At 59.8% G+C, this 15,743-nt stretch overlaps 1 protein-coding gene across 2 annotated transcripts in view; it reads left to right on the forward strand.

Annotated features, from left to right (window-relative positions):
* The window catches only part of LOC140354827 (RNA-binding protein 39-like), a 46,397-nt gene that overhangs the window by 1,821 nt on the left and 28,833 nt on the right, over positions 1-15,743 (forward strand). The window contains exons 1-5 of one of the 2 annotated variants that reach the window (XM_072440071.1): positions 2,629-2,696; positions 3,103-3,131; positions 3,204-3,244; positions 3,591-3,743; positions 6,369-6,422. Coding sequence is in view for 1 of the 2 variants with exons in the window: in XM_072440070.1 (XP_072296171.1) it covers positions 2,640-2,696; positions 3,204-3,244; positions 3,591-3,743; positions 6,369-6,422 (305 nt within the window). In the remaining variant the exon portion in view is untranslated. Of the gene's footprint in view, positions 1-2,628; positions 2,697-3,102; positions 3,132-3,203; positions 3,245-3,590; positions 3,744-6,368; positions 6,423-15,743 lie in introns of those variants that run through there. The other variant, XM_072440070.1, reaches the window with a different exon arrangement.

Here is a 15,743-nt window from a genome sequence, read left to right on the forward strand (position 1 = left end):
TTTAAACTTATAGATTGCACAGTCTAGTTTGTTTTGGGATGAGTTAGCTACACTCTTGCTAATAGAGAGCCATGGCATAAACTAGTTGTAACCAGACAAAGTAGGGGTTAAGGTCAGGGGTCAAGGTTTAGGGTCACAGTGTTCTCGCTGGGCTGAGGTTGGAGGATGGCGGTGGGACAAACTGTCCCCCAGCCGTAGGTGCTCTCTCTATCGCCCTCCTCGGTAGTTGGGTGCTCTCTCTATCGCCCTCCTCAGTAGTTGGGTGCTCTCTCTATCGCCCTCCTCAGTAGTTGGGTGCTCTCTCTATCGCCCTCCTCAGTAGTTGGGTGCTCTCTCTATCGCCCTCCTCAGTAGTTGGGTGCTCTCTCTATCGCCCTCCTCAGTAGTTGGGTGCTCTCTCTATCGCCCTCCTCAGTAGTTGGGTGCTCTCTCTATCGCCCTCCTCAGTAGTTGGGTGCTCTCTCTATCGCCCTCCTCAGTAGTTGGGTGCTCTCTCTATCGCCCTCCTCAGTAGTTGGGTGCTCTCTCTATCGCCCTCCTCAGTAGTTGGGTGCTCTCTCTATCGCCCTCCTCAGTAGTTGGGTGCTCTCTCTATCGCCCTCCTCAGTAGTTGGGTGCTCTCTCTATCGCCCTCCTCAGTAGTTGGGTGCTCTCTCTATCGCCCTCCTCAGTAGTTGGGTGCTCTCTCTATCGCCCTCCTCAGTCACCCTGTGCACAATGGTTGGACCCAAATGTCATTGCTTATTAAAAGAGGATGTTACGTTCCACATGTGAGTGTGATGCATCATGGGAAAGCTTAGGCCTTCTAGTTTCTGCAGATGTGCACATGACACACTGTCAGGGCGCATGTGTGCGCGCGCAGCGCATGTGATGTGTGTGCGCGCAGCGCATGTGATGTGTGCGCGCAGCGCATGTGATGTGTGCGCGCGCAGCGCATGTGATGTGTGCGCGCGCAGCGCATGTGTGCGCGCGCGGAGCGCACGTGCGGAGCGCAAATCATGGCACATAAACAGCACGCTGCCGCTTTCAGACATAAACCAAAAAGTGCGGCTGCAGGACACTCAAGACTGAGTGTCACTGTCAATAAATGGATTCATGATGATCTTGGTAAGTTTTGTGCCCGTGACTGGCGAGAGTCTGATGAGAACAGGTGTTGTCATCGCTCTGAAGTGCAAAGTCTGCCATGAGTTCTGTAGAGATAGAATCCCTCCGTTTTTTAAAAGTTATAACAGTGCAAGGGAGTAATATATATTATTGAGTGACCAGTTTTGATGTTAAAATTATGTTAAATGATAACGAGACATTATTCAAAGTTCATTTTTCATTAATGATGTTATTCTGTTTTCCTTTCCTTGTGACTGATTCAGAATTAGCCATGACAGGTACCAAATGATCAGTACCTGTCATGTTGATAGGGACGTAAAAATAATTATTTCAAGGCTTGGAATATTGTCCATTTGTAATGGTCCTGAGCATGACATACTTCATTGTGTGTTTATGCTGTTCACTGTACATGCTGTTGTCATGACAACAACTATGTAAAGTTTCAGATCTCTAGAACAGGCATTTTGGTGCTTTGACCTTTTTGTATCAAAAAGTATATTCGGAACAAGTGATCCAAATATGTGCCAACTGTGCCAAACTGTTTTATTACAATTTTAGCTCCTCTATGATCATAAAACATACATTTTGATGTTTTGTAGGCCACTAATACCCATTATAACTGCTAAAAACAATGTGTGTGAAAATGTGTAAATATGAGTTTACCTTGAATTTCCCATATACAGGTGAAAAAAATATATATATATATTTTTATTTTATTTTTGTATTGGTATAATAATACATATATCTAACAGAATGCGCATCCAAAAGGCGAATAAAATCAGAAAACGTGATGCGTAAAATCTAGTCGCCTCCTGCCAAAAAATCTAGGCTCTGACATCCTTACGCACGTGAATACAGAGGATCCCACCCACCGTTCTAAAGGTAGTCTCATAGGCTAGAATAATATGTCAATCAAAGTCTTCTACGTCACCATGAGCATGTGCTATCTCCATGTCAACAGAGAAACCGCGTGCGTCGGAAGTGGCCCTTTTTTTCACCATCTTATAAGTCAAACAGGTCATTTGTTATGGACGGAGAAACCTCATGTGAATATTTTCACTGACAATATCTCGAAATGTGAAAACTTCAGTAAAAATACAAGTGTATATTGTTGTTCATGGTTCTTTACGGACAGACTGAGCAGAAGAATGAACAGAATTAAAGCCGTTTCGTCCGTCATAAACACAAACAGGACATGCGTTTGTAAAAGTTGAGACTTTCTCACAAACTATTGGCAATTGCTTCTTGGGGCAAATTATTCAATGTAAATCAATGACATATTCGTTTAGTTGAGAAAATAAGCTTTAAAATGATGTATAACTTATGGTATTGACCACGGAAATAAAAGTGATGATGTAAGAACTTTTTTAGACCATGATCCTTTGCTCCATTTCACTGCACAAACATGAAGCACGGCCCAAGTCCAGACCGAGACCAGGCACGGCCCAAGTCCAGACCGGGACCAGGCACGGCCCAAGTCCAGACCGGGACCAGATTTGGTCTAACACGTTGTGTTTGTTTCAGATTTGCTGAAAATGGCTGACGACTTTGACATCGAGGCGATGCTGGAGGCGCCGTACAAGAACAGGAAGGTACTCTTCATCCTCCCTCTCCTCCTCCTCCTCGTCCCTCCTCACTCCTCCTCCTCGTCCCTCCCCCGCCTCCTCCTCGTCCCTCCTCACTCCTCGTCCCTCCTCACTCCTCCTCCTCGTCCCTCCCCCGCCTCCTCCTCGTCCCTCCTCACTCCTCCTCCTTGTCCCTCCTCACTCCTCCTCCTCGTCCCTCCTCACTCCTCCTCCTTGTCACTCCCCCACCTCCTCCTCGTCCCTCCTCACTCCTCCTCCTCGTCCCTCCTCACTCCTCCTCCTCGTCCCTCCCCCGCCTCCTCCTCGTCCCTCCCCCGCCTCCTCCTCGTCCCTCCCCCGCCTCCTCCTCGTCCCTCCCTCTCACCTCCTTCACAGTCTGTTCAGATGTTTTACTGTGTGTTGTATCTTTTAGAGCGATGGAAGAGCCTTGTTCAGAACGAGGTCGTGTTCTTCACATTCTTTATTTTTCTCTGTTTAACGCACTTCTGTTTCTGATGCTGTTTGTGTCGACAGGACGAAGGCAGCGAGAGCGCCGCGCGGGACCACGGCAAGAGGTGAGACCCTGACCTGGACCCGAGCCTCACCCTGACCCGAGCCTCACCCTGACCCGAGCCTCACCCTGACCCGAGCCTCACCCTGACCCGAGCCTCACCCTGACCCGAGCCTCACCCTGACCCGAGCCTGACCCTGACCCGAGCCTCACCCTGACCCGAGCCTCACCCTGACCCGAGCCTCACCCTGACCCGAGCCTCACCCTGACCCGAACCTGATCCTGACCCGAGCCTCACCCTGACCCGAGCCTCACCCTGACCCGAGCCTCACCCTGACCCGAGCGGTCCAGGGGTTTTGTCGTGGCGTCTTGCAGCCGGCGTCACTTGTAACTTGAGTCTTGTTTTTCAGCTGTAAAAAACGCAGCCGCAGCAGAGAGAGGAAGAGGAGCCGCGAGCGGAAGAGGAGCCGCAGTTGCAAACGAAAGAGTCGCAGCCGAGAGAGAAAGAGAAGCAAAGAGAGAGACAGGGGGCGCCATCGAGAGCACAGAGCAAAGCCACATGTGTGAGTACAGCAGGGGGCGCCATCGAGAGCACAGAGCCACATGTGAGGACAGCAGGGGGCGCCATCGAGAGCACAGAGCAGAACCACATGTGTGAGTACAGCAGGGGGTGCCATCGAGAGCACAGAGCCACATGTGAGTACAGCAGGGGGCGCCATCGAGAGCACAGAGCCACATGTGAGGACAGCAGGGGGCGCCATCGAGAGCACAGAGCCACATGTGAGGACAGCAGGGGGCGCCATCGAGAGCACAGAGCCACATGTGAGTACAGCAGGGGGCGCCATCGAGAGCAGAGAGCCACATGTGAGTACAGCAGGGGGCGCCATCGAGAGCACAGAGCCACATGTGAGTACAGCAGGGGGCGCCATCGAGAGCACAGAGCCACATGTGAGTACAGCAGGGGGCGCCATCGAGAGCACAGAGCCACATGTGAGTACAGCAGGGGGCGCCATCGAGAGCACAGAGCCACATGTGAGTACAGCAGGGGGCGCCATCGAGAGCACAGAGCCACATGTGAGGACAGCAGGGGGCGCCATCGAGAGCACAGAGCAGAGCCACATGTGAGTACAGCAGGGGGCGCCATCGAGAGCACAGAGCAGAGCCACATGTGTGAGTACAGCAGGGGGTGCCATCGAGAGCACAGAGCCACATGTGAGTACAGCAGGGGGTGCCATCGAGAGCACAGAGCAGAGCCACATGTGAGTACAGCAGGGGGCGCCATCGAGAGCACAGAGCCACATGTGAGTACAGCAGGGGGCGCCATCGAGAGCACAGAGCCACATGTGAGGACAGCAGGGGGCGCCATCGAGAGCACAGAGCAGAGCCACATGTGAGTACAGCAGGGGGCGCCATCGAGAGCACAGAGCAGAGCCACATGTGTGAGTACAGCAGGGGGTGCCATCGAGAGCACAGAGCCACATGTGAGTACAGCAGGGGGCGCCATCGAGAGCAGAGAGCCACATGTGAGTACAGCAGGGGGCGCCATCGAGAGCACAGAGCCACATGTGAGGACAGCAGGGGGCGCCATCGAGAGCACAGAGCAGAGCCACATGTGAGTACAGCAGGGGGCGCCATCGAGAGCACAGAGCAGAGCCACATGTGAGTACAGCAGGGGGCGCCATCGAGAGCACAGAGCCACATGTGAGGACAGCAGGGGGCGCCATCGAGAGCACAGAGCCACATGTGAGTACAGCAGGGGGCGCCATCGAGAGCACAGAGCCACATGTGAGGACAGCAGGGGGCGCCATCGAGAGCACAGAGCCACATGTGAGTACAGCAGGGGGCGCCATCGAGAGCACAGAGCAGAGCCACATGTGAGTACAGCAGGGGGCGCAATCGAGAGCACAGAGCCACATGTGAGGACAGCAGGGGGCGCCATCGAGAGCACAGAGCCACATGTGAGGACAGCAGGGGGCGCCATCGAGAGCACAGAGCCACATGTGAGGACAGCAGGGGGCGCCATCGAGAGCACAGAGCCACATGTGAGGACAGCAGGGGGCGCCATCGAGAGCACAGAGCAGAGCCACATGTGAGTACAGCAGGGGGCGCCATCGAGAGCACAGAGCCACATGTGAGGACAGCAGGGGGCGCCATCGAGAGCACAGAGCCACATGTGAGGACAGCAGGGGGCGCCATCGAGAGCACAGAGCCACATGTGAGGACAGCAGGGGGCGCCATCGAGAGCAGAGAGCCACATGTGAGGACAGCAGGGGGCGCCATCGAGAGCACAGAGCCACATGTGAGTACAGCAGGGGGCGCCATCGAGAGCACAGAGCCACATGTGAGTACAGCAGGGGGCGCCATCGAGAGCAGAGAGCCACATGTGAGGACAGCAGGGGGCGCCATCGAGAGCACAGAGCCACATGTGAGTACAGCAGGGGGCGCCATCGAGAGCACAGAGCAGAGCCACATGTGAGTACAGCAGGGGGCGCCATCGAGAGCACAGAGCCACATGTGAGGACAGCAGGGGGCGCCATCGAGAGCACAGAGCCACATGTGAGGACAGCAGGGGGCGCCATCGAGAGCACAGAGCCACATGTGAGGACAGCAGGGGGCGCCATCGAGAGCACAGAGCCACATGTGAGGACAGCAGGGGGCGCCATCGAGAGCACAGAGCCACATGTGAGGACAGCAGGGGGCGCCATCGAGAGCACAGAGCCACATGTGAGGACAGCAGGGGGCGCCATCGAGAGCACAGAGCCACATGTGAGGACAGCAGGGGGCGCTACATTCATATGTGACTCTTTAGCTCATTAAAGCTTTAAAATCAGAACTTTCAAGGGGAATTCAATCTGAAGGATCTAAATGAACGATTCTGACGACATAAAAACTCATGTGAAAGAGGTTTTGTTTTGGCAGATGAAGAGTGTGAAAGAAGAGCTCAGAATGTTTGGAGAGAGGGTAAAGTCCAGACTTTATGAACATCCTCCTGGAACACCTGAAAAAGGATCACAAAAGGCGACGATGTTGGACTGACATACGTAAAATGGGACTTTTACTTTGGACTTGGAGTCAGTCTTTTTTGTTTGCTTGTTCTCTCTGGTCCTGTGTGTTTATTTTAAATGCTTTTGATGTTGAAATTTGAGCATGTTTTCCTAATTCAAGTTTATATTTCATGTGTGTTTCAGACGCCGGAGATCACGAAGTAAAAGTCCAGTGAGGAAGGAGAAGAGTCCAGTCAGGTCAGATGCCCTCCCACCCTCTATTTCACACTCCATGCACATTCATAATCATTTCTGTAAATATACCAGAACTACGCCTAAAACAATGAAAAAATGCTGCTCTCGTTCTCCCGCTCCCCTGGTTCTCCTGCTCCTCTGGTTCTCCTGCTCCTCTGGTTCTCCTGCTCCCCTGGTTCTCCTGCTCCTCTGGTTCTCCTGCTCCCCTGGTTCTCCTGCTCCTCTGGTTCTCCTGCTCCCCTGGTTCTCCTGCTCCTCTGGTTCTTCTGCTCCTCTGGTTCTTCTGCTCCTCTGGTTTTTCTGCTCCTCTGGTTCTTCTGCTCCCCTGGTTCTCCCGCTCCCCTCGTTCTCCCGTTCCCCTGGTTCTCCCGTTCCCCTGGTTCTCCCGCTCCTCTGGTTCTCCCGCTCCCCTGGTTCTCCCGCTCCCCTGGTTCTCCCGCTCCCCTGGTTCTCCCGCTCCCCTTGTACTCCCGCTCCTCTGGTTCTCCCGCCCCCCTGGTTCTCCCGCTCCCCTGGTTCTCCCGCTCCCCTGGTTCTCCCGCTCCCCTGGTTCTCCCGCTCCTCTGGTTCTCCCGCTCCCCTGGTTCTTCCGCTCCTCTGGTTCTCCTGCTCCTCTGGTTCTCCCGCTCCCCTGGTTCTCCTGCTCCCCTGGTTCTTCTGCTCCTCTGGTTCTCCCGCTCCCCTGGTTCTCCCGCTCCCCTGGTTCTCCTGCTCCCCTAGTTCTCCCGCTCCCCTGGTTCTCCTGCTCCCCTAGTTCTCCCGCTCCCCTGGTTCTCTCGCTCCTCTGGTTCTCCCGCTCCTCTGGTTCTCCTGCTCCCTGGTTCTCCCGCTCCTCTGGTTCTCCCGCTCCCCTGGTTCTCCTGCTCCCCTGGTTCTTCTGCTCCTCTGGTTCTCCCGTTCCCCTGGTTCTCCCGCTCCTCTGGTTCTCCCGCTCCTCTGGTTCTCCCGCTCCTCTGGTTCTCCCGCTCCTCTGGTTCTCCCGCTCCCCTGGTTCTCCTGCTCCTCTGGTTCTCCTGCTCCCCTGGTTCTCCTGCTCCTCTGGTTCTTCTGCTCCTCTGGTTCTACTGCTCCTCTGGTTCTTCTGCTCCCCTGGTTCTTCTGCTCCCCTGGTTCTTCTGCTCCTTTGGTTCTCCCGCTCCTCTGGTTCTCCCGCTCCTCTGGTTCTCCCGCTCCTCTGGTTCTCCCGCTCCCCTGGTTCTCCCGCTCCCCTGGTTCTCCCGCTCCCCTGGTTCTCCCGCTCCCCTGGTTCTCCCGCTCCCCTGGTTCTCCCGCTCCCCTGGTTCTCCCGCTCCCCTGGTTCTCCCGCTCCCCTGGTTCTCTCGCTCCTCTGGTTCTCCCGCTCCTCTGGTTCTCCCGCTCCTCTGGTTCTCCCGCTCCTCTGGTTCTCCCGCTCCTCTGGTTCTCCCGCTCCCCTGGTTCTCCCGCTCCTCTGATTCTCCCGCTCCCCTGGTTCTCCCGCTCCCCTGGTTCTCCCGCTCCCCTGGTTCTCCCGCTCCCCTGGTTCTCCCGCTCCCCTGGTTCTCCCGCTCCCCTGGTTCTTCTGCTCCTCTGGTTCTCCAGTTCCCCTGGTTCTCCCGCTGCTCTGGTTCTCCCGCTCCTCTGGTTCTCCCGCTCCTCTGGTTCCCCCGCTCCCCTGGTTCTCCTGCTCCCTTGGTTCTTCTGCTCCTCTGGTTCTTCTGCTCCTCTGGTTCTCCTGCTCCCCTGGTTCTCCCGCTCCCCTGGTTCTCCTGCTCCCCTGGTTCTCCCGCTCCCCTGGTTCTCTCGCTCCTCTGGTTCTCCCGTTCCCCTGGTTCTCCCGCTCCTCTGGTTCTCCCGCTCCCCTGGTTCTTCTGCTCCCCTGGTTCTCCCGCTCCCCTGGTTCTCCTGCTCCCCTGGTTCTCCCGCTCCCCTGGTTCTCCCGCTCCTCTGGTTCTCCCGCTCCTCTGGTTCTCCCGTTCCCCTGGTTCTCCCGCTCCTCTGGTTCTCCCGCTCCCCTGGTTCTTCTGCTCCTCTGGTTCTCCTGCTCCCCTGGTTCTTCTGCTCCTCTGGTTCTCCCGTTCCCCTGGTTCTCCCGCTGCTCTGGTTCTCCCGCTCCTCTGGTTCTCCCGCTCCCCTGGTTCTCCTGCTCCTCTGGTTCTTCTGCTCGCCTGGTTCTTCTGCTCCTTTGGTTCTCCCGCTCCTCTGGTTCTCCCGCTCCTCTGGTTCTCCCGCTCCTTTGGTTCTCCCGCTCCCCTGGTTCTCCCGCTCCCCTGGTTCTCCCGTTCCCCTGGTTCTCCCGTTCCCCTGGTTCTCCCGTTCCCCTGGTTCTCCCGCTCCCCTGGTTCTCCCGCTCCCCTGGTTCTTCTGCTCCCCTGGTTCTCCCGCTCCCCTGGTTCTCCCGCTCCCCTGGTTCTCCCGCTCCCCTGGTTCTCCCGCTCCTCTGGTTCTCCCGCTCCTCTGGTTCTCCCGTTCCCCTGGTTCTCCCGCTCCTCTGGTTCTCCCGCTCCCCTGGTTCTTCTGCTCCTCTGGTTCTCCTGCTCCCCTGGTTCTTCTGCTCCTCTGGTTCTCCCGTTCCCCTGGTTCTCCCGCTGCTCTGGTTCTCCCGCTCCTCTGGTTCTCCCGCTCCCCTGGTTCTCCTGCTCCTCTGGTTCTTCTGCTCGCCTGGTTCTTCTGCTCCTTTGGTTCTCCCGCTCCTCTGGTTCTCCCGCTCCTCTGGTTCTCCCGCTCCTTTGGTTCTCCCGCTCCCCTGGTTCTCCCGCTCCCCTGGTTCTCCCGTTCCCCTGGTTCTCCCGTTCCCCTGGTTCTCCCGTTCCCCTGGTTCTCCCGTTCCCCTGGTTCTCCCGCTCCCCTGGTTCTCCCGCTCCCCTGGTTCTCCCGCTCCCCTGGTTCACCCGCTCCCCTGGTTCTCCCGCTCCTTTGGTTCTCCCGCTCCTTTGGTTCTCCCGCTCCCCTGGTTCTCCCGCTCCTCTGGTTCTCCCGCTCCCCTGGTTCTCCTGCTCCCCTGGTTCTTCTGCTCCTTTGGTTCTCCCGCTCCTCTGGTTCTCCCGCTCCCCTGGTTCTCCCGATCCCCTGGTTCTTCCGCTCCCCTGGTTCTCCCGCTCCCCTGGTTCTCCCGCTCCCCTGGTTCTTCTGCTCCTCTGGTTCTCCCGCTCCCCTGGTTCTCCCGCTCCCCTGGTTCTCCCGCTCCCCTGGTTCTCCCGCTCCCCTGGTTCTCCCGCTTACCTGGTTCTCTCGCTCCTCTGGTTCTCCCGCTCCTCTGGTTCTCCTGCTCCCTGGTTCTCCCGCTCCTCTGGTTCTCCCGCTCCCCTGGTTCTCCCGCTCCCCTGGTTCTTCTGCTCCTCTGGTTCTCCCGTTCCCCTGGTTCTCCCGCTCCTCTGGTTCTCCCGCTCCCCTGGTTCTCCCGCTCCTCTGGTTCTCCCGCTCCTCTGGTTCTCCCGCTCCTCTGGTTCTCCCGCTCCTCTGGTTCTCCCGCTCCCCTGGTTCTCCCGCTCCCCTGGTTCTCCCGCTCCCCTGGTTCTCCCGCTCCCCTGGTTCTCCCGCTCCCCTCGTTCTCCCGTTCCCCTGGTTCTCCCGTTCCCCTGGTTCTCCCGCTCCTCTGGTTCTCCCGCTCCCCTGGTTCTCCCGCTCCCCTGGTTCTCCCGCTCCCCTGGTTCTCCCGCTCCCCTTGTACTCCCGCTCCTCTGGTTCTCCCGCCCCCCTGGTTCTCCCGCTCCCCTGGTTCTCCCGCTCCCCTGGTTCTCCCGCTCCCCTGGTTCTCCCGCTCCTCTGGTTCTCCCGCTCCCCTGGTTCTTCTGCTCCTCTGGTTCTCCTGCTCCTCTGGTTCTCCTGCTCCTCTGGTTCTCCCGCTCCTCTGGTACTCCTGCTCCTCTGGTTCTCCCGCTCCTCTGGTTCTCCCGCTCCTTTGGTTCTCCCGCTCCCCTGGTTCTCCTGCTCCTCTGGTTCTCCCGCTCCCCTGGTTCTCTCGCTCCTCTGGTTCTCCCGCTCCTCTGGTTCTCCCGCTCCTCTGGTTCTCCCGCTCCCCTGGTTCTCCCGCTCCTCTGGTTCTCCTGGTTCTCCTGGTTCTCCTGCTCCTCTGGTTCTCCTGCTCCTCTGGTTCTCCTGCTCCCCTGGTTCTCCTGCTCCCCTGGTTCTCCTGCTCCCCTGGTTCTCCTGCTCCTCTGGTTCTTCTGCTCCTCTGGTTCTTCTGCTCCTCTGGTTCTTCTGCTCCTCTGGTTCTTCTGCTCCCCTGGTTCTTCCGCTCCTTTGGTTCTCCCGCTCCTCTGGTTCTCCCGCTCCTCTGGTTCTCCCGCTCCTCTGGTTCTCCCGCTCCCCTGGTTCTCCCGCTCCCCTGGTTCTCCCGCTCCCCTGGTTCTCCCGCTCCCCTGGTTCTCCCGCTCCTCTGGTTCTCCCGCTCCTCTGGTTCTCCCGCTCCTCTGGTTCTCCCGCTCCTCTGGTTCTCCCGCTCCTCTGGTTCTCCCGCTCCTCTGGTTCTCCCGCTCCCCTGGTTCTCCCGCTCCCCTGGTTCTCCCGCTCCCCTGGTTCTCCCGCTCCCCTGGTTCTTCTGCTCCTCTGGTTCTCCAGTTCCCCTGGTTCTCCCGCTGCTCTGGTTCTCCCGCTCCTCTGGTTCTCCCGCTCCTCTGGTTCCCCCGCTCCCCTGGTTCTCCTGCTCCCCTGGTTCTTCTGCTCCTCTGGTTCTCCTGCTCCCCTGGTTCTCCCGCTCCCCTGGTTCTCCTGCTCCCCTAGTTCTCCCGCTCCCCTGGTTCTCACGCTCCTCTGGTTCTCCTGCTCCTCTGGTTCTCCCGCTCCTCTGGTTCTCCCGTTCCCCTGGTTCTCCCGCTCCTCTGGTTCTCCCGTTCCCCTGGTTCTCCCGCTCCTCTGGTTCTCCCGCTCCCCTGGTTCTCCCGCTCCCCTGGTTCTCCTGCTCCTCTGGTTCTCCTGCTCCCCTGGTTCTTCTGCTCCTCTGGTTCTCCCGTTCCCCTGGTTCTCCCGCTGCTTTGGTTCTCCCGCTCCTCTGGTTCTCCCGCTCCCCTGGTTCTCCTGCTCCTCTGGTTCTTCTGCTCGCCTGGTTCTTCTGCTCCTTTGGTTCTCCCGCTCCTCTGGTTCTCCCGCTCTTCTGGTTCTCCCGCTCCCCTAGTTCTCCCGCTCCCCTGGTTCTCTCGCTCCTCTGGTTCTCCCGCTCCTCTGGTTCTCCCGCTCCTCTGGTTCTCCCGCTCCTCTGGTTCTCCCGCTCCTCTGGTTCTCCCGCTCCTCTGGTTCTCCCGCTCCCCTGGTTCTTCCGCTCCCCTGGTTCTTCTGCTCCTTTGGTTCTCCCGCTCCTCTGGTTCTCCCGCTCCTCTGGTTCTCCCGCTCCTCTGGTTCTCCCGCTCCCCTGGTTCTCCCGCTCCCCTGGTTCTTCTGCTCCTCTGGTTCTCCCGCTCCCCTGGTTCTCCCGCTCCCCTGGTTCTCCCGCTCCCCTGGTTCTCCCGCTCCTCTGGTTCTCCCGCTCCTCTGGTTCTCCCGCTCCTCTGGTTCTCCCGCTCCTCTGGTTCTCCCGCTCCTCTGGTTCTCCCGCTCCCCTGGTTCTCCCGCTCCCCTGGTTCTCCCGCTCCTCTGGTTCTCCCGCTCCCCTGGTTCTCCCGCTCCCCTGGTTCTTCTGCTCCTCTGGTTCTCCCGCTCCCCTGGTTCTCCCGCTCCCCTGGTTCTCCCGCTCCCCTGGTTCTCCCGCTCCCCTGGTTCTCCCGCTCCCCTGGTTCTCCCGCTCCTCTGGTTCTCCCGCTCCTCTGGTTCTCCCGCTCCTCTGGTTCTCCCGCTCCTCTGGTTCTCCCGCTCCCCTGGTTCTCCCGCTCCCCTGGTTCTCCCGCTCCTCTGGTTCTCCTGCTCCCTGGTTCTCCCGCTCCTCTGGTTCTCCTGCTCCCTGGTTCTCCCGCTCCTCTGGTTCTCCCGCTCCCCTGGTTCTCCCGCTCCCCTGGTTCTCCCGCTCCCCTGGTTCTTCTGCTCCTCTGGTTCTCCAGTTCCCCTGGTTCTCCCGCTGCTCTGGTTCTCCCGCTCCTCTGGTTCTCCCGCTCCTCTGGTTCCCCCGCTCCCCTGGTTCTCCTGCTCCCTTGGCTCTTCTGCTCCTCTGGTTCTCCTGCTCCCCTGGTTCTCCTGCTCCCCTGGTTCTCCTGCTCCCCTGGTTCTCCCGCTCCCCTGGTTCTCCCGCTCCCCTGGTTCTCCCGCTCCCCTGGTTCTCCCGCTCCCCTGGTTCTCCCGCTCCTCTGGTTCTCCCGCTCCTCTGGTTCTCCCGCTCCTCTGGTTCTCCCGCTCCCCTGGTTCTCTCGCTCCTCTGGTTCTCCCGCTCCTCTGGTTCTCCTGCTCCCTGGTTCTCCCGCTCCTCTGGTTCTCCTGCTCCCTGGTTCTCCCGCTCCTCTGGTTCTCCCGCTCCCCTGGTTCTCCCGCTCCCCTGGTTCTCCCGCTCCCCTGGTTCTTCCGCTCCTCTGGTTCTCCAGTTCCCCTGGTTCTCCCGCTGCTCTGGTTCTCCCGCTCCTCTTGTTCTCCCGCTCCTCTGGTTCTCCCGCTCCTCTGGTTCCCCCGCTCCCCTGGTTCTCCCGCTCCCTTGGCTCTTCTGCTCCTCTGGTTCTCCTGCTCCTCTGGTTCTCCCGCTCCTCTGGTTCTCCCGCTCCTCTGGTTCCCCCGCTCCCCTGGTTCTCCTGCTCCCTTGGCTCTTCTGCTCCTCTGGTTCTCCTGCTCCCCTGGTTCTCCTGCTCCCCTGGTTCTCCTGCTCCCCTGGTTCTCCCGCTCCCCTGGTTCTCCCGCTCCCCTGGTTCTCCCGCTCCCCTGGTTCTCTCGCTCCTCTGGTTCTCCCGTTCCCCTGGTTCTCCCGCTCCTCTGGTTCTCCCGCTCCCCTGGTTCTTCCGCTCCCCTGGTTCTCCCGCTCCCCTGGTTCTCCCGCTCCCCTGGTTCTCCCGCTCCCCTGGTTCTCCCGCTCCTCTGGTTCTCCCGCTCCTCTGGTTCTCCCGTTCCCCTGGTTCTCCCGCTCCTCTGGTTCTCCCGCTCCCCTGGTTCTTCTGCTCCTCTGGTTCTCCTGCTCCCCTGGTTCTTCTTCTCCTCTGGTTCTCCCGTTCCCCTGGTTCTCCCGCTGCTCTGGTTCTCCCGCTCCTCTGGTTCTCCCGCTCCCCTGGTTCTCCTGCTCCTCTGGTTCTTCTGCTCGCCTGGTTCTTCTGCTCCTTTGGTTCTCCCGCTCCTCTGGTTCTCCCGCTCCTCTGGTTCTCCCGCTCCTCTGGTTCTCCCGCTCCCCTGGTTCTCCTGCTCCCCTGGTTCTTCTGCTCCTCTGGTTCTCCCGCTCCCCTGGTTCTCCCGCTCCCCTGGTTCTCCTGCTCCCCTAGTTCTCCCGCTCCCCTGGTTCTCCCGCTCCCCTAGTTCTCCCGCTCCCCTGGTTCTCTCGCTCCTCTGGTTCTCCCGCTCCTCTGGTTCTCCTGCTCCCTGGTTCTCCCGCTCCTCTGGTTCTCCCGCTCCCCTGGTTCTCCCGCTCCCCTGGTTCTTCTGCTCCTCTGGTTCTCCCGTTCCCCTGGTTCTCCCGCTCCTCTGGTTCTCCCGCTCCTCTGGTTCTCCCGCTCCTCTGGTTCTCCCGCTCCTCTGGTTCTCCCGCTCCTCTGGTTCTCCCGCTCCCCTGGTTCTCCCGCTCCTCTGGTTCTCCCGCTCCTCTGGTTCTCCCGTTCCCCTGGTTCTCCCGTTCCCCTGGTTCTCCCGCTCCCCTGGTTCTCCCGTTCCCCTGGTTCTCCCGCTCCTCTGGTTCTCCCGCTCCCCTGGTTCTCCCGCTCCCCTGGTTCACCCGCTCCTCTGGTTCTCCCGCTCCTCTGGTTCTCCCGCTCCTCTGGTTCTCCCGCTCCTTTGGTTCTCCCGCTCCTTTGGTTCTCCCGCTCCCCTGGTTCTCCCGCTCCTCTGGTTCTCCCGCTCCCCTGGTTCTCCCGCTCCCCTGGTTCTTCTGCTCCTTTGTTTCTCCCGCTCCTCTGGTTCTCCCGCTCCCCTGGTTCTCCCGATCCCCTGGTTCTTCCGCTCCTCTGGTTCTCCCGCTCCCCTGGTTCTCCCGCTCCTCTGGTTCTCCCGCTCCTCTGGTTCTCCCGCTCCCCTGGTTCTCCCGCTCCCCTGGTTCTCCCGCTCCCCTGGTTCTCCCGCTCCCCTGGTTCTCCCGCTCCTCTGGTTCTCCCGCTCCCCTGGTTCTCCCGCTCCTCTGGTTCTCCCGCTCCTCTGGTTCTCCTGCTCCCTGGTTCTCCCGCTCCTCTGGTTCTCCCGCTCCCCTGGTTCTCCCGCTCCCCTGGTTCTTCCGCTCCTCTGGTTCTCCCGTTCCCCTGGTTCTCCCGCTCCTCTGGTTCTCCCGCTCCCCTGGTTCTCCCGCTCCCCTGGTTCTCCCGCTCCTCTGGTTCTCCCGCTCCCCTGGTTCTCCCGCTCCCCTGGTTCTCCCGCTCCTCTGGTTCTCCCGCTCCCCTGGTTCTCCCGCTCCCCTGTTTTTTCCGCTCCCCTGTTTTTTCCGCTCCTTTGGTTCTCCCGCTCCTTTGGTTCTCCCGCTCCCCTGGTTCTCCCGCTCCCCTGGTTCTCCCGTTCCCCTGGTTCTCCCGCTCCTCTGGTTCTCCCGTTCCCCTGGTTCGTCTGCTCCCCTGTTTTTTCCGCTCCTTTGGTTCTCCCGCTCCTTTGGTTCTCCCGCTCCCCTGGTTCTCCCGCTCCCCTGGTTCACCCGCTCCTCCGGTTCTCCCGCTCCTCCGGTTCTCCTGCTCCCCTGGTTCTCCCGCTCCTCTGGTTCTCCTGCTCCCCTGGTTCTCCTGCTCCTCTGGTTCTCCTGCTCCTCTGGTTCTCCTGCTCCCCTGGTTCTCCTGCTCCTCTGGTTCTCCTGCTCCCCTGGTTCTCCTGCTCCTCTGGTTCTTCTGCTCCTCTGGTTCTTCTGCTCCTCTGGTTCTTCTGCTCCTCTGGTTCTTCTGCTCCCCTGGTTCTTCTGCTCCCCTGGTTCTTCTGCTCCTCTGGTTCTCCCGCTCCTCTGGTTCTCCCGCTCCTCTGGTTCTCCCGCTCCCCTGGTTCTTCTGCTCCTCTGGTTCTTCTGCTCCTCTGGTTCTTCTGCTCCCCTGGTTCTTCTGCTCCCCTGGTTCTTCTGCTCCTCTGGTTCTCCCGCTCCTCTGGTTCTCCCGCTCCTCTGGTTCTCCCGCTCCCCTGGTTCTCCCGCTCCCCTGGTTCTTCTGCTCCTCTGGTTCTCCCGCTCCCCTGGTTCTCCCGCTCCCCTGGTTCTCCCGCTCCCCTAGTTCTCCCGCTCCCCTGGTTCTCCCGCTCCCCTGGTTCTCCCGCTCCTCTGGTTCTCCCGCTCCTCTGGTTCTCCCGCTCCTCTGGTTCTCCCGCTCCTCTGGTTCTCCCGCTCCCCTGGTTCTCCCGCTCCCCTGGTTCTTCTGC

This window comes from Eucyclogobius newberryi, unplaced genomic scaffold (assembly GCF_026437365.1).
Source record: "Eucyclogobius newberryi isolate DKJ021-1_F unplaced genomic scaffold, fEucNew1.0.hap1 SCAF_11, whole genome shotgun sequence".
Lineage (NCBI taxonomy): Eukaryota > Metazoa > Chordata > Actinopteri > Gobiiformes > Gobiidae > Eucyclogobius > Eucyclogobius newberryi.